At 47.1% G+C, this 24,952-nt stretch overlaps 1 protein-coding gene across 11 annotated transcripts in view; it reads right to left on the bottom strand.

Annotated features, from left to right (window-relative positions):
- Positions 1-24,952, bottom strand: part of CNOT1 (CCR4-NOT transcription complex subunit 1) — a 1,684,613-nt gene that overhangs the window by 1,143,842 nt on the left and 515,819 nt on the right. For 7 of the 11 annotated variants that reach the window (XM_086945302.1, XM_086945301.1, XM_086945303.1 and 4 more), the window contains exons 14-16: positions 12,506-12,625; positions 11,764-11,886; positions 11,368-11,519 (exon numbers count right to left, since the gene is read on the bottom strand). In XM_086945302.1, the coding sequence (XP_086801428.1) occupies positions 11,368-11,519; positions 11,764-11,886; positions 12,506-12,625 (395 nt within the window). The remainder of the gene's footprint in view (positions 1-11,367; positions 11,520-11,763; positions 11,887-12,505; positions 12,626-24,952) is intronic. The other 4 variants (XM_086945307.1, XM_086945306.1, XM_086945308.1 and 1 more) reach the window with 1 other exon arrangement.

Here is a 24,952-nt window from a genome sequence, read left to right as displayed (position 1 = left end):
GCTTCAAAAATTGTGACAATAGATCGAAATATTGCATATTGTGTCTCCGTTACTAATCTTAAACAATAGATTAAAATATTGTGTACACATCTTGAGTCTGTTGCTGTTGCCTAGTCTCTATCTCTTCTTTCATTAATTGATTTGGGCAGTTAAAATAACCTATGCCTTCTGATTCATAAAATTGTGATTTTTCATGCTTAAAAATAAGAGGTCTCGGGCCAATCAAGCGACAGCACCCACCAGAATGTTCTCCTCAGAGGCTCAGGCTCTCAGATTTTCTCGCACAGGAGTGAAGCCAACATAATAGCTCGAGGAGCCTAGGAGGGGAGGTGGGCGGGTGCATGTGAATCTATGAAAGACACCAATATTGGAGAACCACAGACTACAGTTAAGTAACTATTGTTCTTTTCCAGTATTGGGGTGTATTTCATAGATTCACATGCCTGAATCAGAGTAGATAGCAGTGCAAAAGGATAAGTTACTTACCTGTAATCCTAGTTCTCTTCAAGGGGTATCCTCATCAAAGTCATAAGCACTGAATATTCCCGCCCATGTGCGGGGACTCCGGAAATAGTATAAAAATATATATGTAAATCATATATAACTAGCACCAAATATATATAATTTTTTCTCACACCAATGCAGCCCCAAAACTGAGGCTAAACAATGTACTTACTCATACATGCACAGATTCCTTACCTTAGAATAGATACCCCAGCAATACCATCCCTGGTGGTGGGTCTGCGAACCAATAATCACACCAGAAAGTCCTGGAGGACTGAACGGCCAAAAAAGCCATCCCTTCGGACTTGGCTGTCCAGGCAATAGTGTCTTGGAAACGTGTGCAGCGAGGCCCACGTAGCTGCCTGGCAAATGTCCTGCAAGTACACTCCTCGGCCCAAGGCAGTTGTAGTCGCTGTGGCCCGAGTGGAATGAGCCCTCAGCCCAACAGGGGGCTCCTTAGCCAAGGAGTAACACGCCTGGATACACAAGACGATCCACCGCGAGATGGTCCGCTTGTGCACCGCCTTTCCCTTCTTAGCGCCCACGTAACCAACAAAGAGTTGGTCATCCACCCGGAACGGACGTGTGCGATCCAGATAGTAAGAGTGCACGTTTTGGGTCCAGACGGTGGAGCGGAGGCGGAAAGAAGGTGGGCAAGGTGATGGACTGCCTGATGTGGAAGGCCGTGACAACCTTAGGCAGGAAAGAAGGTCTTGTCCGCAACACAAGCTTGTCCGGATGGACAGAAAGGAAAGGAGGTTTAGAGGATAAGGCCTGGAGCTCACTCACTCTCCTGCCAGAGGTGATGGCAACCAGGAAAGCAGTCTTCAGAGTAAGAAGGCGGAGAGGACAGTTGTGAAGTGGCTCAAAGGGAGCGCACATCAGAAAAGTTAGAACCAGGTTCAAGTCCCACTGAGGCATCACAAAGGGAACAGGTGGAAGCGTGTGTATGATGCCTTTCAGAAATCGATTTACAATAGGGGACTTGAACAAAGATGGCTGGTCAGGCAGCCTTAGGAAGGCTGAAAGGGCAGAAAGGTAGCCCTTGATAGTGCCCTGAGCAGAGCCTTGCTGGGCAAGAGAAAGAAGGATGAGGAGAACCTCAGAAAGAGGGGCAGAGAGAGGATCCACAGCCTTTGCTGTACACCATGCCACAAATCTGTTCCACCTGCAGGCGTATACCGACTTTGTGGAGGGACGCCTGGCTGCCAGAATGATGTTATAGACTCCAGGAGGCAAGTCAAATGGCCTCAACTGTCGCCGCTCAATCTCCAAGCATGGAGGTGGAGACTGGACAGGTTCGGGTGGAGGACCGTCCCCTGCTGCTGCGACAGAAGGTCCTCCTGAAGAGGCAGACGGATCGGGGGACCGACTGATATATTGAGTAGCTCGGGATACTAGTACCTTCGTGCCCAGTCCGGAGCCACAAGGATGACTTGTGCCCGGTCGCGCTTGATCTTCTTCAGCACTCTGGGCAGAAGTGGTTGAGGCGGAAAGGCGTACAACAGACCGCAACTCCACTCACGACGAAAAGAGTCTCTGAGCGAGTGCCGCCTTGGACATTCCAACGCGCAGAACTGATGACCTTGCGCGTTCTCTTCGGTGGCGAATAGATCTAACCAAGGCTCTCCCCATTGCAGAAAGAGACCTTGCGCCACGTCAGAGTTCAGACACCATTCGTGATCCATCATGCACCGGCGGCTGAGTTTGTCCGCCCTGGCGTTCAGAGAACCTGCCAGGTGTTGAACCACCAGGGTCACGCCCTGATGTTCCAGCCATTGCCAGAGGCGCAGAGCCTCCTGGCAGAGGGTCCACAACCCCACCCCGCTTTGTTTGTTGCAGTATCACATGGCGGTGTTGTCTGTAAAGACCTACACTACACTCCCCCGGACAGAGGGGAGGAATGCCTTCAGTGCTAGACAAATCGCCCGCAGTTCCAAAAGGTTGATATGGAGCCGGGACTCCGCTGGAGACCAGAGGCCTCTGATCTCCGTCTCTCCGATGTGGCCTCCCCAGCCCTGAAGGGATGCGTCCGTCACAACTACGTGCTCCGGTTGGGGAAGGAAGAGGGATCTGCCGCTGACCCAATCGCGGTCCGTGAGCCACCACTGCAGCTGTCTAGCAGTGCCCTCCGAGATCAGGACATGGTCAGACAGGTTGCCCTGATGCTGGGCCCACTGAAACTTCAGGTCACACTGCAGAGCTCGCATCCGCCAACGGGCGTGATGCACCAGTAGGATGCATGAAGCCATCAGCCCCAGAAGCCGCAGCGTCAACCTGACAAACTCTGGATAAAGGCTGAAAGAGTGGAATCAGAGCCTGTATATTCCAAACCCGCTGTTCGGGTGGGTAAACCCGAAACTGTGCCGAGTCGAGAACCACTCCGATGAAAAGGAGCTTCTGAGAGGGACACAGGTATGACTTCGGCACATTGATGGAGAACCCCAGCTGGTGTAAGAGGTCTGCCGTCGTCTGGAGGTGGCTGACGACTGTCTGGGGCGAGGCCGCCTTCAACAACCAGTCGTCTAGGTAGGGGAAGACTGAAACCTCTAACCTGCGCAGATGAGCTGCGACCACCGCCATCACTTTCGTAAACACCCGTGGGGCGCGGTAAACTGAAAAGTGCTTGTGACCTACTGTGAACCGCAGGTAGCGCTGGTGGGCTGGCAGGACGGGGATGTGAAAATAAGCGTCCTGCAAGTCCAACGCTACCATCCAGTCTCCTGGATCCAAGCCAGCTAACACCTGAGCCAGAGTCAGCATTTTGAACTTCCCCTTCCGGAGGAAGCCGTTGACGTTCCGTAAGGTCCAAGATAGGGCGTAGGCCCCTTTTGCCCTTCTTGGGTACCAGAAAGTAGTGGCAGTAGCAACGACACCCTACTTCCGGCCCAGGAACGCGCTTGATGGCCCCCATGGCCAAGAGGGCCGAAACTTCCTCCTGCAGAAGCCGCAAATGATCCCCTGATACGCGGTGGTGTTGCGGTGGCATGGAGTCAGAAGAGCGATGGTGCCTCTTACACTTCTTGTGCCTCTTACCTGAGGACTTCGAGCCCGAAGAAGACTCCCGGAACTGCGGGGGGCTCCTGCCCTGCGACTGGTCCCTCGACCTCCTTTCGGACCGGGACCTCGAGCGGCGTGGGGCAGACTGCCGAAGCTCGAGTCGTTTACGGGACCGCTCCCGTCTAGCCTGAGACGTCAGGGCCCGGGAGTCGGAGCAGGACTTGTTGTGGTCCAGGCCCAAACAGTGCAGGCACCGGCAATGGGGGTCGGTAACCGACATCCGTCGGTTGCAGTCAGCGCAGGGCTTGAACCTGGACATCCCTTCCGGCACCGTCGGAGTCGATAGACTTCGAAAAATGGATCAAAAAGGATCTCAAAATGTTAGTCAAAAAGTGACTTGGGTACAACTTTTTCCAGATCTGCACTAGCTGGCGTGGAAAAAAGTAGAACTGACATCAGCACGCGGAGGCGGCGTCTAAATACTCAGACTACGTCAACAAGGCGCCCACGACTGACGCGGAGCGGCAGACGACGCCTACCGACGCGCAAGGGTACTGCTACGCAAACATTTCCGGATTTAGTCTGACGCCTGGGGATATTCTAAGGTAAGGAATCTATCACTAACGTGTCTCTTTCAAATATGATTTTTAGGTCTCGCCTGTCGATGCGCATGCGCATCGAGCAAGCGAGACTATGGGGGCTTATCCACTCTTTGTCCAACTTGCAAGGAATCGTGGCGATTCCTTGCAGTGCCCCTGACTTTTAAGCTCAATGCGCATGCGCATTGAGCTTAAAAGCGCGTGCACATGCCCCCAGCCGCCTGCCTTGCCTACTCTCCCAGCTGGTGCCGCTCCACCCCCTGCGGCATCAAAGGCTTTCACGGCCGGCCGGCCATGCTTTCAGTTTCACGACCGGCCGGCCGTGTGAAGTGCATTTCAAAGCCCGCTCTCCCTGCTCCGCCCCCTGCTCCGGCCGAGACGCATTTCTCCTACCTCCTCCCCCCTCCCCATGCACCCTCAGTGGGCTGAAGAATTGCCAGAATGCAATATCACAGGCCGTGCCCCTGCCGTGAGTAGTAAGCCTCCGCTGCCCCTCACCCACCCTCAACCCCTCACTCACCCTCAACCCCTCACTCACCCTCACCCTCACTCACCCTCACCCTCACTCACCCTCACCCTCACTCACCCTCACTCAGCGCAACCACAGCATCTTCACTAAATATATTTAATAAACTTTAACCTATTGGCAATATAAAATAAAATCCATTTTATTTACGTATTAATTATTAATTGTTTTTTAAAGCCATTGATTTTTTTTATATCAATACATATAAGTCACATATAAGTCCCGTTAATACAAAACATGTTGCTTTACAAATGCTAGAGGTGTCACATTTACAAAAATTATAACTATTGGCTTTGTAAAGAAGAAAGCTATTAATTTAGCTATTTAGAAAAAACACAAATAAAAAACAAAAAAATAAATAACACCTATAGCTCAAACTTTACTACTGCAAGACCTATTGCATTTCCAATGCTTGTTAGTCCCTCTTTCCAGATGAAGTCTATTGGAATTGTTTTCACTTGCCTCTGCTGTTGGTCTTTAAAATCATGCAGGAAACAGTCATCCTGTTTCGTTACCATGGAAATTAGAAACCTCTTCGTTGCTCTTTCTATTAAGAGATGGAATCCCCAAATATCTACAGGCGGAAAGTCCGCAGCAGGTGGAGCACAAAGTGATGGGGTTTGTGTTTGATAGTCATCCCACTCAGACAGTACAGACTTATCAACTTCTCCTTCCTCCCTGTCCTCATCAGTGGGGACAGCTTCCTGAGTATGGTGGGATGGCGCCGGAGAAGGTGGAATTGTAGCTCGTATTTCGGGTGCTGGTATTGGAGAAGATTGTCTTGGAGGTCTAAACGCCGCTACAGAGGCTTGAGGCATGGGTGTCGAAGGGAGCAACTGCCGATTCAGATGGAGGGAACCGGCGATCGTAGTCGTCCAACATATAATGCAAGTTGTTGAGGAGAGCTAATGGCATCTGTGCTGTAGGCACCGAGGCAGGAGCCTGACTTGTAGGCTCAAGGAACTGCTCTTCTCCCTGATCCTCATCCTGATATTTTATAAGCAGCCCAGATGGACTCCTAGCTGCGCAGAACCTCTCATCCACATCGGATTGTTCTTCATCCTCTTTAAAGTCCAATAGCTGTTCAGGCAACTTCAGCAGGGAGAGAGCCGCTAGGGAAGAGCCCCGTCTTTCCAATAAAGAAGCTGCTGTAGACGGCGAGGCGACGGAGGACGGTGCAGCAGACCAAACTTGTAGTTCCTTACAAGATGAAACAAGAGGCGTCAACGGTAGAACAGTCGACTGTGCCGTCGACTGAGATAGTGTATGGACAGTGGCCGCCAAGACAGTGAACTTAGTCGATGGGGCAATCTTAGTCGACGATGTTTGACAAGGTCTTAGTCGCCGATGTGGCCGTCGACGACGATGTAATTCTCGTCGACGGTGAAGTATTTGACGGCAAGGTGACCTTAGTCGACGAGGAATCGGTCAACGTGGTGACTTTCGTCAACCGGGTAGGCTCTTGTGTGCTCTTCGTCGACGATGCGCTCGTCGACGGGACCTTCTTACCCTTTGTCGATAATTGAGTGTCGACGATTGATGGCATTACCTTAGTCAAAGAGATGGGTCGAAATGAAACAGACCAGCGTCGATGGGGAACAGGCCGAACACATTATCATTTTAGGCCTCAACGATGAAAAGGTGACCGTCGACATTGAAGCGCCAATGATGGTGGTCGACGGAGGAGCCGTCGACAAAGTCATTTTATGAGGTAAAACTTTCTGTGACAGTCTTTTTGATGACAAAGACTTTCCAGACTTTCTCAGGGGCGTACTAGGTCCCAATCTTGAAGGTGGAGACGCCTTCTTTGAGGTGGAGGAGGAAGGCAAGCTAGAATCCTTGGTGGATTGAGTTTCTCAACACCTTCGCCCCAGGAGAAGATACCTCTTCCTCAGCCTTCCTCTTTCTAGAGGACATAGTTGACTCCGAGGCCACACTTCCTACCTCAGATAGAGGGTTGTCCTGGTCCTTGATTTTCTGCAGCCACAGGAGAAGACTACCTTCCCTGCCTGAGGGTCTTCTGAGGAAAGGTCCTGCAGAACTTACAATCCTTTACCTCATGGTCTGGATACAGGCAATAAATACATTTCTTGTGGGGATCTTCCTTAAAAAGCCTACGCTTCCCACAGGACTCACAAGGCCTGAAGAGACATTTAGAAGATTAAATCTTTAAAGTAGGTAAAAACTAACCAAAGTTGTGAAGTACTGAGCAGAGCTCAGGGAGACTCCCTTCACACGACGTGCGGTAGAAAATCTGAGAGCCTGAGCCTCTGAGGAGAACGTTCTGGTGGGTGCTGTCGCCCGATTGGCTGCAGTTTGGTCTATACAAAATGACTAGGATAGTCATGAGTGTGGAAGTTTTTGCTCCTGTAGCTCAGGGCCACTTTACTTCCTGGTTGGTTATTACCAAGGTTTTTGATTATTTAAGCGCATATAATTGCTTTTTTATTTACCGTGGGACTCCCACTCTGACTGGGAATGATTCAGGCATGCACAAGGCATGATATGGTGGGTCAGTTGACTGTCAGGAAATGTTCAGCCTCTATACCCCCTCACGAAACTTATGGTCAGCCAGTCTTGGCCTGATCTGTATCCCTAAAGTTTTGATGGGCCAGATAGAGTGGCAGGTCTTAGTCTATCTGTGCAGCACAACTGTGGAATAAACTGCCAGTGGCACTGAGACTGCAGGATAACCTATCTTTCAGGAAAGCCTTGAAATCCCGGCTGTTTACTCATGAGTAGATCTAGATCAGTCTCTGCCCTGCGTACACACATCAGCGCCAAGACGCATCACCATTCGAGCGCTTAAGCTCTATATCATCATCATCATCAGACCTCTAGATGAAACCTCTTACAGCCTTCAACTGCTATCCCCACATTGAGTCCACTTAATACCTCAGAATCACTCTAGACATGCACTTGAACATGCATAATCATATCAGCAATACAAAAAAAGGAACTAAACACCAGAAAAGAATACTAAGGACTCTCAAACCATTCCTTCCGCAGGAGGTCTTCAAGTTGGCAGTACAAGCTCTTGCACTGCAAAGGCTAGACTACGGTTGCTTCACGCTCTGTGGTCTTCCCAAACATAATTCGGCCCCACTAAGTGCTTCCATTAATGCCAAAGCCAGAAAGATTACTGGTACAAAAGAAACTCCTATGCCAAGCCCTTAAATCCCTAAACTGGCTGCCAGAGGAAGCAAGAATACAGCTAAAGAAAGTGTGCATGACTCACAAAGCCCTTCAATTTAAGACCATTAATCTGGCTCAAAAACTAGAATTATCTGGGGTGTTGCAGACCGTCACAAAGTGTAAATTCATTGCTCCTAAAACCGCAGATTTTCCACCAAAAGAATAACGAGTCAACGAGCTTCTCAGGCATTGCCCAGAAGATTTGGAACTCTCCTACTGTAAGTCCTTCAAATTTCAGCCACCGCTTCTTTCAAAAAGGAGGTGAAAAATATCCTAATGAACAGGTTTCTACCTTAAATGGCTTTGGCTAGACTGCTTACTTACTGCCCCCTAATGGACTACTAAATTGTTGTACACCTGTGAATCCCAGCGTTGGCATGCTATGGCCATATGTAAAGAATATTCTTCTCTCATTACTGAGTCCGTCCTACCCTAAATGTGAAGAAATCTGATTCCTGCTTGGATCAAGTTTGCGCTATGCATATATATTAGTTTGTTCTTTTCCCCCAATTGTATTCTCCCTACCCTAATTTTGAAGCACTCTGATACCCACATGGATCATGTTCATACTATGAACAACATTATACATAAAAAAAGAAAAACTTGCATGAGCAGATATGCCCCTGTGCTGGTCAGTCATTACTGCCAGCGCAAGAGGACATGGTAGCAATTTTAAAACCAGAGCTAGACACTGGTGAAAACGAGTTCCCCATTTACATAATGGCTTCACTAAAAATAGAGATGTTTGGTATCAAACATATCTTATTGGTAAACTCACTGATGGCCAGTGTTGGATATACCAATACATATACCCAGAGGGCACCTTAGAGGTGCACCCTTTAAAACCTACCAGCCTCTGGTGTTCTTGCTTACTGGTTGCTGCTAGCCTTCCACCGGAGACTGTTCAGACCGAAAAAAAGAGCCCTTGCTCTCAGGAGACCCAAAACAAAAGTCTGTCTGGGAAGAGGGTGCAACACTCTACTCCCACAGGATGAGCTATTGATTAGCCTCCTTGGGCCAGCGACCTTCAGAAATTGCTGCTGCCTGTGGAATTTGAATGACTCCTCTCAAAGGAGAAGCCACCATCCCAACATCTTGGCACCTGGATAGGAGGGGGGCAATTAGCTTGTCGGAGGTGTGCCACATCCAAGTTAGTACCACCAATAGGGGGGGGGGGGGGGGGGGGGGGGGGCTACTGTGAGGAGGGCACTATTTTTCCGAAGTAGCCATCTTTGTGATGGCATACTGTGGAGGTCTGGGACTGGGTTATGCCCACTTCCCACCGGAAGTGGTCACATAGGGGACATAGTGACCTTTAAGGGTCAGGAGCCCGCGTCCGTAGCCCATTGGCTACTATCTTACACTACCCTAATGCCCCTACATTTAGTATTTACTGGAGTTCTTGGCACCAGAGAAGCAGATCCTGGCAACCTAAGCGAGAGGACAATCAACAGCTGCAAAAGCAGAGAAGACAGAAGTAGCTGACCTGGTACAAACCCTGTTGGTCTATCGGCATCACTCATCCAAAATGGCACCAAAAACAACTTTTCCTTCAGCTGTGACTTGGGAAACTTGGGAGAACTGCCTGCGTGCAAAACGAAACTCAAGAACTACCATGAACAGCGGACCTGTTCTGAAGAATCCCCAAAAGAGAAGACCGAGGCCTCAGGAAAAAGCAAAACGAGACACCTGAAGCCACCATAGCTTCTGTCGCCTCAAGCCTATATAAATGGGCAACTGGTGCCACCAAATTTCCTAAGCCCTCCAGAGCGCGTGTCCATCATAGTTTCACCCCTCCTGGACTCCCAGAAGTCACCTGCAGCCTCTGCAAACAGACCCCCTTAAACGGAAATTGCTCCAGTAAGCAAAACCCCACTGCCTATGGACATCCCTGCACCAGTCGTCCCTGGGCCTTTGAGAAAAAGACCAAAGGTGCCCCCCTCCCGCTCGAGAAAAGCAAGGCCTGAGCCTAACTGGCTGGTTTGACCCAACTGACTTCCTAGTCAGAGCCTTTAGTATTTTTTTTTACGGTGACTGATCCCATTTAAAACCATTGGGACTCCCGATGCGGATTTTCGCCCTGCACCTCCCGATGCGGATTTTCGCCCTGCACCCGGCTGCCCTCGTGCCGCTGGCGGTGTACATTTGGTGCTCCCTTGGTTATTGTCCACCCATCACCTTAACTCCTGGAGATTGGTCCTTTAAGTCGATGTACTACCTATTGCAGAACTCCGAAATTACAGTTTCCACTTTTTAAAATGAAGAATTTATATTTAAAAACGTACTAACATGAACAATTTTTCTGATGCCTAAACATATAAAGATACTTGGTAATTTTATAAATTGGTGTGGATCTCCTACTTGAGTTGCATGTCCTTTATTAATCACTTTTTTCCAAAGGTTGTGCACTCCTCTGTATTAAGCCTAAGGCTGCTCAACCACACTACTCCATAATAGAGCACTTTGCAATTGCATAGCAAGTCATATCCAAGAGTTAAGGAACCCCTGAAGTCTAATATATATATATATATATATATATATATATATATATATACACACACATATATATATATACACACACATATATATACATAGACATACATTTATATACACATATATACATATATACAGAGACACTTCACACAGCCAAAAGATCAATGCTAACACCATACTTAAAAATACAAACTATTCAGCTCGTTTACAAACCGGCAAAATAATTAATGGAGTGGTCACATCCACGGGCACAGGGAGCTTACAGTCCACATCAAGAAAAGCTTGCAGCTCAACCTATATTTGACCCCAAACAGAAAACCATCCTGCAATAGACTAAACATTAGAAAAATGTACATGACTTCTTTAACGCGCGTATGACGTCACAAAGTCATGTGACATGTTACCCAACAGTGGCAGACTAACCCATGGCAAAAAGTTAAAAAAATAAAATAAAAATAGGAGAAAAGGAAAATTTCAGGCAGATAGCAAAATAATGCACAGTAGGTGAATCCCGAAAAGATCCATGCTACAAAAATGCACTGCACGTGAATCCAGACAAGATTCATGCTACAAAAATGCACTGCATTGTAATCTAAAGAACAGGCTCATGCCTTAAAACATGGCAGTCACGCAGTGGAAACAAGTTACTTACAAATGACAAGAAAAATAGTGATGCATTAACTGCATCAGAGAACACACAAAACCAGAGTAAAAGTTTAAATTAGATAGTTATGTCACTTATTTGAAAATACAATGAAAAATAGACTGAAGAAAATGTTGAAAAGTGTGCACTTTTTCCAAGAACACAAATATATAATTACATTTGACTGCTGCATTTCACTATTTATATATATTTTGGTGTTTTTTTGTATTTTTTTATTCCACAGGCAGAACAGGTGGTGGCCAGGAAGGACGAGAATGGGGAAAAGGATGGAGGTGGTGCAGCTTGCTTGACCGAATAAACATGGTATAGCGATCTTTTGACTAATCAAAAGATGCAAGTGGCAACCATGTCCGTTTCAGATATCTACAGGCAAAATAAATTCTTACCCTGCACATGCCTGTAAGCATGCCAACATGGTCGCAAGTGTTTCAGGAGGCAGCTGAGCACTTTTAGGTTGGTCTTTTTCAGAGGTAAGGCCACCGAGAATGGAAGGACACCTTCTCTTTAAAAAAGTCATGCAGGCCTGGATGAAAGGCTCCTGGGGAAAGAAGCAGAGATTCTGCTAAATGTAATTCAGAATATCATCCTATGCAATGCTACAATACACCTGACTTGCATTCACTAATGGAGCTGGACTATTTGCTATGGATACTTTTGGCACTTTTCCTCTACACCAAGTTCACGCCAACAATTCTACAATTTTAAAATCTACTTGTCACTTTAGAAAAAAAAATTCACCAAAAATGAAATGCAGAAATGAAAAGAAAATAGTCCTGCTTTACCCCATGCTCCCGAATTTTATCTGTGAGCCATTTGTCAAGTTTGAGGTATTCCCGTCGAGAGGCAAGTGCAGCAAGGTCAATAACAAAGGCAAACGGAGTACCATTTAGCAGCATTGACAAGGCCTAAAGAAAGAGAATTAAGAGACCACTAGTCAAATCATCAAATGTTACCCCCTTTCCCTCTGTCTGACAAGCTGTCACAAATCCTCCCCGGACCCACCCACCACCCTTTTAAGTGGTAAACTACTGCAACACAATGCAAAGTTTTTCCTAAGGAGACCCTACGCAAATGGCAAGGTGCATTATACAGACTGATTACCAAAATTCCACTCCAGCATTAATACTGGGTGAAGATACATTTGATAAGTATAACGACAAGATTTCAACTAAGTGACCTTCTGCTTGAAAAAAAATAAAATCAGGGGAAAAAAATACTACAACCCAGATATGTCATGGCCATCTACCAATGGAAAATAAATCTAAAGTCTCCATGATAGAAACATTTTATATAGCCAACTTGAAAAGACTGCAGTTCGCTTTCAGGGCATTTAGTCAAGCAGTGTCTCAGGGCAAAACAGGCTTTTACCCAGCAACCCACTGTTAACCCAATAAAACAAACCCTGCATCACTTAATTTAACTGTGGTAGTTATATGGAGAATGGCTGCCTTAAACATGAAAATTAAACTGAAGCAAAACCACGATGCCTCAGAATGAATCAAGGTTACAACGCTGGTCTCTTACCTTCAAATCCTGGGCCACATCAAGAATTCGTGAGAGCTTTGCCTGGTCATATTGTTCCCCTCGCATATACCATTCAGCCATGGCATGCATGATCAGTTGTCGGATTGAAGGAGATTGTCCCTGAGAAGGGAAAACAAAGAAGGAGTACACAATATTACTGATACAGCCTTGGTGAGTTGCAATGGCAAAACGCTGTTCTAGTGCATGGTTTGTATATACTCTTATTTTAATGTAACAAAATGTGGACTAGTGCATTAATTAACATATGTTAATACCAGTTTCTATAGTAAAAAGAAAGGTTTGAGGGATATGTCAAAGATCATGAACCAGTGCCCCATAGATACATGAGCTATGAAATTTCCACTGAATCAGTTATGTGCTGTGAACATGCTGCACACCCATCAGTTAAACTTATGTTGATAGTCACAAGGGTTCACCAATACAATGAACATCCCAAATAATAAACAGGCATTTTACTTTAGCGCAGGCAGGGGTTGGGTTATTTGGAGTAAAGGCAGATATGACGAGGCACGGGCCAATACAAAGGATAAGTGTCAGATTTAACAGTTACTAAAATATGGGAAAAGCTATGGGTCTAGGAAAAAAGGAGGAACATTTAATTTATCAGCAAAAAATGTTTCACGGCTTAAGGCTCGTCTAGATTCACTGTGCACAAATCTGTTTTTAGGTAATGGGAAGCCAAAAAGCATTTATTTAAATACCCCTTCTTCAGTTGACCGTGGCAGCATTGTGTCACGTGATAGTTTATGCGCCTAGATGTCCGAATGCAGCAAACTAGCATTTCTTCAACAGGGAGGTGGACATGTCCCACGTAATTCACAAATTGAGTGATACGCTTCAAAACTAATATAAGTAAAATACATATCTATTGGTAAAGTGTAGATCAGTCAGTAAAGCAGCAGGTTGCACATACACTTTACTTACCTGTAACAATTGATAAGTAATTTGTAGTGCTGTATATTCATATGTTTTGTACACTTCTGCCTTTCAGTGTAGGGGCAGATGCTACAAGCTACTTTCTTCAAATAAAAGATTTTGGTTTTGCTTTATAGATCCAAAGTTACTTACATTCGGTAACAATATATCTATAAGAGACATAGAAGAGTTATAGATTCCTTACCTTAGAATTACTCCAAGGCGTCAGACTGGATGCGGAGAATTTTTCGTCAGCAGTACCCATGTGCGTCGAAAGGTGGTGTCAGTCTGCTCTGCGTTAGTCATTGGCATCGTGGTCGCCGGGAGGACAACGCAGAAACTTTTTAGAAGCTGCCCTCGCACAGTGACTTCAATTCTTTTACACAACATTCCAGGCCAGAAGTTCAGATCAAGTTCGAAAATTTGTATAGCGCACTACTCACCCAGGGGGTCTCAAGGCGCTTGAGGGAGGGAGGTGTATTACTTATCGAATATCCAAGTTTTTAGTTGCTTTCTGAAGGAGAGGTGGTTCTGTGTAAGGCGGAGGTGGGCGGGGAGAGAATTCCAGGTTTTGGCCGCTAAGTAGGAGAAGGATCTTCCCCCCATGGTGGATCTGTGGATGCGCGGAATTGCAGCAAGGGCTTGATTGGACGATCGTAGTTGTCGGGAGGGGGTGTAGAAGGATAGACGCGTGTTGAGGCATTCGGGTCCTAGGTCGTAGAGGGATTTGTGTGCGTGGGTGAGGAGACAGAATGTTATTCTCTTGTTGACAGGGAGCCAATGGAGGTCTTTCAGGTGGCCAGAAATGTGATCTTGCCGAGGGATGTCCAATATGAGTCTGGCGGAGGCGTTTTGGATGCGTTGGAGTTTTTTCTGTAGTTTGGCTGTGGTTCCGGCGTAAAGGGTGTTTCCGTAATCCAGTCGGCTTGTGACCAGTGCGTGGGTGACCGTCTTTCTTGTTTCGGTGGGGATCCAACTGAAGATTTTGAGCATTCGTAGGATTTTGAAGCAAGATGATGAGACGGCGTGGACTTGTCTGGTCATCGAGAGGGAGGAGTCCAGGATGAAACCCAGGTTACGTGCGTGGTCCGTAGGTATGGGAGTGGTTCCGAGGGAACCGCACAGAGCCATGCAAGACATTGGTAACTGATGCACAAAACTAGGGCCCTGACAGGGATTCCATGACCCTGGAAGTCAGTTCGCAGAACGGGGAGGATGGGTGGGGCAATAAGTAATCTATAACTTATCTAGGTCTCCTACAGATATATAGCTACCGAAGGTAAGTAACTTCTTCATCTGAAAGTTATAGATTCCTTACCTTTAGAATAGACACCCCAGCAATACCAACCCCGAAGGAGAGTCTGTGAACCAAGTTCACACCAGTAAGTCCAGGAGAACAGAATAGCCAAATAACGCCGCCTCTCCGGAATTGCCTGTCCAGGCAGTAGTGTTTTGTGAATGTAAGTAATATTTGCAGATTAATTAAAATCATTTCAATTTACATAAAATGCCTGGGAAAGAAAACATTTACAAGTTAAAATAATTATTGCCTTATTAAGATTATTACTTTACAAAAAATATGGTGGTCTAAAAGAGGAGGTAGTCCATCACGTGCTCTAAGGATTTTGACGATTAAGGTTTTTTATTTAGCAATAAAAGGAGATTGACGCTCTGTTCAACTGGCAGCTTTCAAGATACTAATTTCAAGGTTCCTTGCCCTGGGACTGCTAGTGTCTTACTGGGGGGGGGGGGCGTTTGGTGGAAGTAAAGCGTTCACTTGTAGAAGGAACTTGGTGGCCCTGCAGGAAAGCTGAATTGATTTGCTGTTTAGTAATGTCAGCACTGCAAAATGGAATGGCAGAGCAGTTTCGGTCCTAAAGAGTTAACTGCCGGGAAGATGCACAGAAAATGTAGCAAGCTTTCGTCAACACGACCGCAAAGTAGAAAGGGAGTTCGACCATCTTTGCTTCCAGGGTGGCACCTGGTCTTTTGATGGAAAGGTACCCATTCTTGTTTTTAGAGTGCTGGATCGTTTGAGAAATGTGGCACATAAGGTATGGTTGGTGCCCCTAGCTGCTGCAAGACTGACCAGCTGTTTTTTTTCCCTGCCAGTTCACCTTTATCCATCAACCAGGATTTTAATTTGGCGCCGTTGTTGGAGAGTTTTTTTAAAAGCTGTGTGGCTAATGTTTAGGTCCCACGCCTCATGTAAATTGTGAGATGACAACGCTTGGACGAGCACTGTTGGCCAGCTGAGTTTTGTAAACGTGTGCCAAGATGCCCACGTAGCTGCCTGACAGATGTCGGTTTTGAATGGGGAACCTCCGGTTTGCAAAGGCTCCGCAGGCTTGGAGACTAAGGTCCTCTGGGTGCGACCACCACTTCGAGATGTAAGTTGGGAAGTTTGAGGTTGGTTAGGCACAGTCGGATTGGGCACCAGACGGATTGGGCACAAAAGGCCAAAGGGCAAAGGTGGCTTTTGGGGTCAGATCTTACCAGCTCCTGGTTGTGGGGGGGGGGGGGGGGGGTCTTCTCGATTTAGGCTGCAGGCGTCAGCTGGAGGCATGTCACGGATCATCCGATCTCAGGTCAGGATCGCCGGGGGGGGGGGGGGGGCCTCCTTGTGGTGTTTGCCCACTCTAGCTCGACCCGTGAACGGCAGGCACAGAGTGGGGCGGATTCGCGGTGTCCGGCCGAAGCCAGAGGTTGCAGATGAACAAATCTGGTGTTCACGGGAGACAAAGTCTTTGGGGTTGAAGGCAGGCAGGTCTTCCGGGGGGGGGGGGGGGGGGTGGGGGGGGGGTGGCCTCCTTGTGGTGTTTGCCCACTCTAGCTCGACCCGTGAACGGCAGGCACAGAGTGGGGCGGATTCGCGGTGTCCGGCCGAAGCCAGAGGTTGCAGATGAACAAATCTGGTGTTCACGGGAGACAAAGTCTTTGGGGTTGAAGGCAGGCAGGTCCTCCGGGGTTTGAGGTTTCAGGCTGCAGGACACACCGGGATTTCGCAGGAGCAGGTTTGAGGTGGAGAGAGGCCAGTAGGGCTGGGGTCAAAGTCAGTGGGTGACTTCCTCTTGTTAACTTCTTGTCTGAGGAAGCAAGGTTCCGGGGTGCCCCTAAATACTAGATTTAGGGGAGTTACAGGTAGGTAAAAGTCAGGGACCAATGGGTCCCTTCCCTGTGTTGGATACACCCCCTATTATGCCACCCTCCAGTGGGAAAAGAGCATGAGCCTGTCCCTGGTTGGCTGAGTCTGCCCCCCATCTTCAAGATGGGGTGGACTGAGAGTTGTGCTTCACCTCACCTCACGCACCTGAGGGGTGGAGTTGGCGGAGGTGGGCACACCTCTTACTCACTTGTTTTTCCTGTTTGTCCTGCCCAAAGTGGAGGTCAGAATCAGTGGTGACCAGTTGCTGAGAGCAATAAGTGGCCTGGGGTAGCTCACAAAGGCGGCAAGCCTTTGAAGCTTCCCCTTCGTGAACCCTGCCCATCCTGGGGGTGAGGATTGGCGCCTCGTCCCAGGATGTACATTGTTTCATGCCACAGAGAGCAGCAAGCTCTCGACCCAGGGGTCCAAAAACATGTCTGGTGGTGGCAGCTGAAAGCAGCCTCTTTGCCTGGACACTAGTGGTAGGTTGTTTTTCAGGGGGCATCTCTAAAATGCCCCTTGAGTTCATTTTTCATTAAATCCCACAATGGCATCAGTGTGGGTTTAATGTGCTGAGAAGTTTGATACCAAACTTTGCAGTTTTCAGTGGAGCCATTATGGTAGTGTGGAGTTCGTAATGACAAGCTCCCAGCACCACATACTTTTAATGGCAGCACTGCACTTACAATGTCTACGAATGGTCTTAAACACTGTAGGGGTACAGGGCTCATGCAGCTGTACCCTCACCTCTGGTATAGTGCACCCAGCTAGAGGGGTGACTGATCAATGACTGGGCAGTGAGTTGTGGGCATGGCACACAGTGTGCCATGTCGACTCTTTCCTTCATTGTGCATCAAAACAGGCATCCCGCAAAGTGTGTGTGAGCGAGCGTGAATGAGCGTGAGTGAGTGCGCAAGTGAGTGAGTACACACATACAGGACCTCTAAGGATGGAACAATAAGTGCTGCAGTCCTTAGAGGCATTCTCTGGTCACAGTGCCTTGGGTAGCTGTGGTACCATTTACCAGGGGCAGACCTATAGCCAGTGTTGCCAATTGGGTTTAGGCTTCATTGCCGTTTTATAGAAAGAGCATAGGCCCTGGGTACCCGATTAGCAGGAGCCCAGGGCACTCTCAGTCAAAGCACATCGGCAATTCAGGAAAAAGTGGGCGCAACAATGCAGAAAGAGGGTACTTTCTCACAGGTACCACCAGAATTGCAGAGGACATCATGCCGAGTAGAGAATATCAGCCTCACAGAACCTAACTTTTTTCCCTTTAGCTTGGTCGCTAGAGAAATAAGGGGTGTGTGCCTTTCTGTGGACAAGAATGCCTGGTCTTGGATAGTGTCTAGAACTGCTCAAAGAAAAAGAGTTTTGAGACCATTGTAGAACTGACTTATTAAAATTTAGAGTAAGCCCCAGGGAACGAAACATTTACAGGCAGATTAAAGTTGCTTTTGAGGCCTGTTTAACAGAAGGTGCTTTCACTAACCAGTCTAGGTAAGCAAAAAGCTGTAGGCCATGAAGCCTGACACGAGCAGCAACTGAAGCCAGACACTTGGTGAATACTCTTGGGGCTGACCACAGATCCGCAAACAGGACTCTGAACTGAAAATGAGCACCTGCCACAGTGAAACCGAGAAACTTTCGATATTTGGGATGAAAAGGGAAGTAGAAATATGCATCTTGTAAAGCTAGTGGTGTAATAAAATCTGCATGATTGAGAAGCTGTAGTATCTCCAGGAGAATGACCATGCTGAAGGATTTCTGCAGATATTGATTTAAGTTTCTGAGATCTAGAATTAGTCACTCTCCCGACTTATGTTTTATCAGAAAGAAACCAGGATAAAAACTTTTTCCCACCCGAGAGTGTGGAACTCTTTATATAGCTCCTTTCTGGAGCATAACCATGGATTCTTTTCTGAGAAGTTTGAGATGAGGTGGAAGCCTCTTCAGAGGTGGATGAGGCAGTGAGACCATTACAAATTCTAGGGAATGACCATACTTTATTATGTCCAGGACCCAGTTGTCGAAAGTGATTTTGCTTCATTGGTCAAAATGTAAGGAAATGTTTCCAGCATTGGGGTTGATGCGTGCCCGAATTGTTGCAGGTGTGGTGTCACCATTTTCAAGCATTGTCCCTAGCTTGAGGGGGTTGTTTTCTTCTGTTTTGCGGTCTAGTAAGTGAAGCTGGAGGGGCTCCATACGACTGCTGTTGTTGATAGTCACATCTATATAGGTATGTATGTAGCTGGTATTTCTGATAGTTCCTTCAAAAGGAACATGATCCTCTGCCACAAGGCCCCCGAAAAGGTGTCTTCCTATACTGGAGTGTTCCTAAAGCTTTAGCTGTATCTGTCTTTATTTATTTCATGTAAGGCATAGTCAATGTGTTTGCCAAACAGTGCGTCCCCATCAAACAATATGTGTAAGATCTTACTTTGCACCTCTGGACGAAAAGTGGTAGACTTCAGCCATCCTTGGTGATGGAGTACTGCAGCTCCAGCTAGTTGCCTAAAAACTAGAGAGGTCAACTCCATAGATCTGTCTATAATTTCCGATGTTGACCTTTCCCCTTAAAGCAGAATAATTTTTTTCTTTTTGTCTTCTGGCAAAAAAAAAAAAAAAAAAACAGAGGTATGGCACAATGTCAGCCCACATTTGGTGGTCTTATCGCCCTAGAATAGCTAGGGAATTTGCAGCACGCACCAACACGCCAGCCATAGTGGTGAATCTCTTCCCAATATTGTCTGAGTGCCTTTCATTATCATCATGTTGCAGCATTTGGGTTCCAAAGGATTCCATGACCTTTGCTGCGCAGCCTGTGAAACTACCAAATTTAAACACCTTCTTCCCAGTTATGATCTATGATGGGAATTGTGCGGCCACATTTTCTGTTTTGGTCCTTAAAATCATGTAAGAAGCATTCAGACTGCTTAATAGGCATAAGTAGGTGGAAATAAGTTGTCACACTCGCCTTAACAGCATTGAAGCCCCAAATATCCTCAGGAGGAAAATAAATTGATTGAGGAGTCAGCTTAGAAAGTGTCAGTATTAGGTAGTGTTCCCACTAATTTATGGTAGCAGGCATCATAGGAATTTCACCTTCCTCAGTGACAATCATCCTGGCAACTTTCCTTTTTTAGAGGCTGTATGTTCAGACTCATGAGGCTTTTTTGAAGATTTCTTGTGTCCATCAGGGGATTCCTCAGATCTGAACCTTTTCTTAGCCAGATGGACTGACGGCAGGGAACGAATAGTTAACCTATGGGTGTAGTTTCGCAGCTTGAAGAATTTTCTGGATTCACTATGCTGTGCTTTATTCCGCCGTCTAGTGGTTGGGTCCAGAATTGCAGTATCTTTTTTTGTTGTTGCTGGTGGGCGTCAACGACATAGTACCATTTGGCGCCCTTCTGTGACAGACAGGCTTCCTACGGAAGCTCCCACCTTTGGTAGCAATATTTGGATTCCTTTATTTTCTCCTCCTCACAGTTTTTCCCTGGCGGAGGTTGGGATCGCTAGTGTATCCAGAACATTCTTCAAGCTGCAAAACTACACCAAGATGTAAGAAACTATTCGTTTTGCAGCGTGAATCTTTTCTGGATTCACTATGCAGTGCATAGACTTTTAAGCAGTTTGCTAATCTTGTGGTGGCTAGGTGAAAGATCAACTGGTTTCTAAATAGATGCTGTAAGACCTTTTGTACTACTTGTGCTTCTTTATTCATTTGAATGTCCACACAGTAATGTTTTGTCAATGTGTGTACAGAAGACCATGTTGCAGCCATGCAAATGTATTGAACTGGAGTGTTAATCAGAAATGCAATAGTTGCTCCTTTCTTCATTGTTGAATGCACCTAAGGCGAACCTTGTGAAGCATGTCCTGCTAGCTTGTGGCACAGTTGTATTGCTTGTGCTATCCATCTTGCAATTGTGCTTTTGATTACTGGTCCTCCAAGAAAATTTTGCAAAGGATACAAATAACTTGTTTTTCCTTATTCTTTAGTTCTTTCCAGGAAATACATAACTGATCTTCTTGCCTCAAGTGTGTGTAAAGCTCTCTTTGGAGATTGAAAGAAACATGGTATCTGTATACTCTGATTTATGTGCAATCTTGATACCACCTTTGGCATGAATTGGGGAACTGTCCTCATGACAATCCTCTTACTATGTATTTGGAAGTAGGGTTCCTGTAGTGTCAGTGCCTGTGGTTCGCCAACTACATAGGGATGTTATTGCCACTAAAAGGAGAAATGCTACTTACCAGTATGCATCTGTTCTTGCCATGTAGAGCTGCAGAGTTACACAGTATGCAGAGATGGCCACCTAGTGTTGGGCCGGGATGTTTGTTTTGTTGTACAAAAGTCTTTGGAAGTCACAGGATAGGTGACTCCTCCTTAGGATTATACTGCGCATGGGCATCGGCTACATCCCCAGATTGTTTTTCGCCATTAGGGAAGTGATGGAGCTGTACAAGAGGTAGTGATGTCCATGTGATTTGTATCTAATTAAGATAATATTGGAACAGATAAAGGCAGCCGGGGAGGCAGGTGGGCGTGTGTAACTCTGCAGAACTACATGCCAAGAACAGATGCATACTGGTAAGTAGCATTTTCCGTTCGAGGCATATGAGCTGCAGATTACACACTATGCATAGATTGTATAGCAGTACCCACACCTAGCGGCGACTACCCGTTGCAGTTGTTTGAAACAGTGTTTTTAGTACAGCTTGGCTCACAGCGGCTTGTTGTTTAGTTTGCACACCTACACAATAATGCTTTGTGAATGTGTGCGGTGTAAGCCATATAGGTTCTCTTCATATGTCATAAGGGGATGTTCCCTAAAAATGCCATTGAAGCCCCTATCTTTCTTGTTGAGTGGGCTTTTGGAGGAATTGTTAACGTGCGCTTGGCTTTTTGGTAACAAATTTGTATGCATTTAACAATCCATCAGGCGATCCCTGATTTTGATATAGGGTTGCCTTTATGTGGCGGTGAAAAGGACACAAAAAGTTGTTTTGTTTTACGAAACTATTGTGTCCTTTCGATATAGTACAGCAGTGCACTTTGGACGTCTAAGGTGTGTAGAGCTCTTTCTGCGACTATTTGAGGCTGAGAGAAGAATACGGGCAGCTCAGATTGTTTTAGATGGAATGGTGAAATTACTTTAGGAAGGAATTTAGGATTAGTACGAAGAACCACTTTGTTATGATGCATTTGCAGCAAGCATTTGCAATGCAATAGGTCTCGCATTAGGAAAGTTTGAGCTATTGGTATTGTAAATTACAAATTTTTTATTTATGTTTTCTTTTTGAAAGTAGCGAAATTAATAGATTTGTCATTTACAATGCCAATAGTTATAACTTTCGCAAATGTGAAACCTATAGCATTTGTAATGCAATATGTTTTGTATTTACATGACGTACATGTATTGATATTACAAATAACAATAGCTTATAATTTTTTAAATAATTAATACTTAAATAAACGTTATTGTAATTTATAATGGCAATAGCTTAAACTTTTCTAAATAACTTTTGTGAAGATTATGTTAAGTATTTTATTGTGAGGAAAATCCAAGAACAGAAGTGAAATATTAACATCTTTTTTGTTACATTCGTAATAAAGCTTGAAACATTGAGAGAACATATTTGAACCAGTTGTTGTTTAATGGTTGCACAGATTGATGCTGTGGTGGCACTGAGTGATGTTGTGATGGCGAACGAGTGATGCTGTGGCGTTCAGTGATGCTGTGGTAGCGCATAGTGATGTTGTGGTGCCCTTGAGCGATGCTGTGGCGTTCAGTGATGCTGTGGTAGCGCATAGTGATGCTGTGGCGTTCAGTGATGCGGTGGTAGCGCATAGTGATGCTGTGGCGTTCAGTGATGCGGTGGTAGCGCATAGTGATGCTGTGGCGTTCAGTGATGCGGTGGTAGCGCATAGTGATGCTGTGGCGTTCAGTGATGCGGTGGTAGCGCATAGTGATGCTGTGGCGTTCAGTGATGCGGTGGTAGCGCATAGTGATGCTGTGGCGTTCAGTGATGCGGTGGTAGCGCATAGTGATGCTGTGGCGTTCAGTGATGCGGTGGTAGCGCATAGTGATGCTGTGGCGTTCAGTGATGCGGTGGTAGCGCATAGTGATGTTGTGGTGCCCCTGAGTGATGTTGTGGTGCCCCTGAGTGATGTTGTGGTGCCCCTGAGTGATGTTGTGGTGCCCCTGAGTGATGTTGTGGTGCCCCTGAGTGATGTTGTGGTGCCCCTGAGTGATGCTGTGGTGGTGCTGAGTGATGCTGTACGCTATGCTTTGATATCCTATGTTTTGTTTTGCTACGCTATGCTTTGCTATCCTATGCTTTGATTTGCTATCCTATGCTTTGATTTGCTATCCTATGCTTTCTTTTGCTATCCTGTGCTTTCTTTTGCTATCCTGTGTTTTGTTATGCTAAGCTGGTGAGGAGGGGGAGAGCGAGGGAGAGCGAGGGAGAGCGAGGGAGAGCGAGCGAGAGCGAGCGAGAGCGAGCGAGCGAGAGCGAGCGAGAGCGAGGGAGAGCCGAGAGGGTGAGAGGGTGTGAGGGGGTGAGGGGGTGAGGGGGGTGTGAGGGGATGAGGGGGGGGAGGGGGGTGAGGGGTGAGGGGGGTGTGAGGGGTGAGGGGGGTGTGAGGGAGGGGGTGAGGGTGTGAGGGTGTGGGTGAGAGGGTGTGAGAGGGTGTGAGAGGGTGTGAGGGGGTGGGTGAGGGTGGGTGAGGGTGGGTGAGGGTGGGTGAGGGTGGGTGAGGGTGGGTGAGGGTGGGTGAGGGTGGGTGAGGGTGGGTGAGGGTGGGTGAGGGTGGGTGAGGGTGGGTGAGGGTGGGTGAGGGTGAGAGGGTCTGTGGGGGTGAGGGTGGGTGAGGGTGGGTGAGGGTGGGTGAGGGTGTGTGAGGGTGTGTGAGGGTGTGTGAGGGTGTGTGAGGGTGAGAGGGTCTGTGGGGGTGAGGGTGGGTGAGGGTGGGTGAGGGTGGGTGAGGGTGGGTGAGGGGGTTGTGAGGGGGTGAGGGTGGGTGAGGATGAGGGTGTGTGCGGGTGATGGGGTGTGAGAGGGTGAGGGTGTGGGAGGGTGTGTGAGGGTGTGTGAGGGTGTGTGAGGGTGTGTGAGGGTGTGTGAGGGTGAGAGGGTCTGTGGGGGTGAGGGTGGGTGAGGGTGGGTGAGGGTGGGTGAGGGTGGGTGAGGGTGGGTGAGGGTGGGTGAGGGTGGGTGAGGGTGGGTGAGGGTGGGTGAGGGGGTTGTGAGGGGGTGAGGGTGGGTGAGGATGAGGGTGTGTGCGGGTGATGGGGTGTGAGAGGGTGGGGGTGTGGGAGGGTGAGAGGGTGTGGGAGGGTGAGAGGGTGTGAGTGAGGGTGTGTGAGTGAGGGTGAGTGAGGGTGAGTGGGTTGTGAGGGGGTGAGGGTGTGTGAGGGTGTGTGAGGGTGGGTGAGGGTGTGTGAGGGTGGGTGAGGTGCGAGGGTCCGAAGTAAATGGTGGCCGGGCAGACATCATAAGACAGAGAGAAACACAAATGCTAAGATAACAGTGCTCGAAGGGGTTGTGGACTTTAGTATATACGTACACGGCATTCCATGTTAGAAAAAACCTACAAGACACAGAAGCATGGTGAAAAAGAATCCGTGAAAAGGCCTCTGTGTGGACATGGGACACCCATTAATAGCAATTGCGCACCAATTAATGACTTTTGGAAACAATGCTTCTCTCCAGAGGGTAATTCAAATTTGCGGAGGTGCCTAGGTAAAGAGAGGCTGGTGGACGGCCTGTGCGTGTGTTTTAGGGCTGTCCCAGGAAGGACCACACGATATAAATCAGCGGGTATCTGTGCTATAAACGCACTAATGTAAGGGTATTTTAGGGCCACGGCTCTGCACACCTGATCCTCACATTTACTACATTTTGCTTCTAGGAAACGGATGCTTAAAGTCAAGAAAAGTGATATCACCTTCGAGTTGTTCTGCAGTAACCTAGAAATGAGGGTTCCGGTGGGAGGCAAATGAAACCTGTCTGCCGGTTTAAATCACAGTTTGAGAGATGCAGCTTTCAGGAGCAAAACAAGTAGCGAAATAAAGACCTCCTTGAAAAATAGCAGTTAAGAGTGCTATGTCAGAATTAAAACATGAGGATAAATATGAGAAAACGGGAGAGTCCGACCTACAGTGCAAGATAAAATGCACCGAAACACATTTTGACAAGTTAGCATGCTGACCATAAAATCACAGGCAGGCAGATCACTGCAAGGAAGCAAAGTAAAATAGAACAAGGACTGGGCAAGAAGAGATGGGAGGAATGCCAGCAGTAAGCAAGGGGGTGACCAATGGTGAGTATTTCACGGCCGCTTTGATGTT

Source organism: Lissotriton vulgaris, chromosome 12 (genome assembly GCF_964263255.1).
Source record: "Lissotriton vulgaris chromosome 12, aLisVul1.2, whole genome shotgun sequence".
Lineage (NCBI taxonomy): Eukaryota > Metazoa > Chordata > Amphibia > Caudata > Salamandridae > Lissotriton > Lissotriton vulgaris.
Note: the sequence above shows the minus strand (reverse complement) of the source record. Positions and strands in the feature narration are given on the sequence as shown.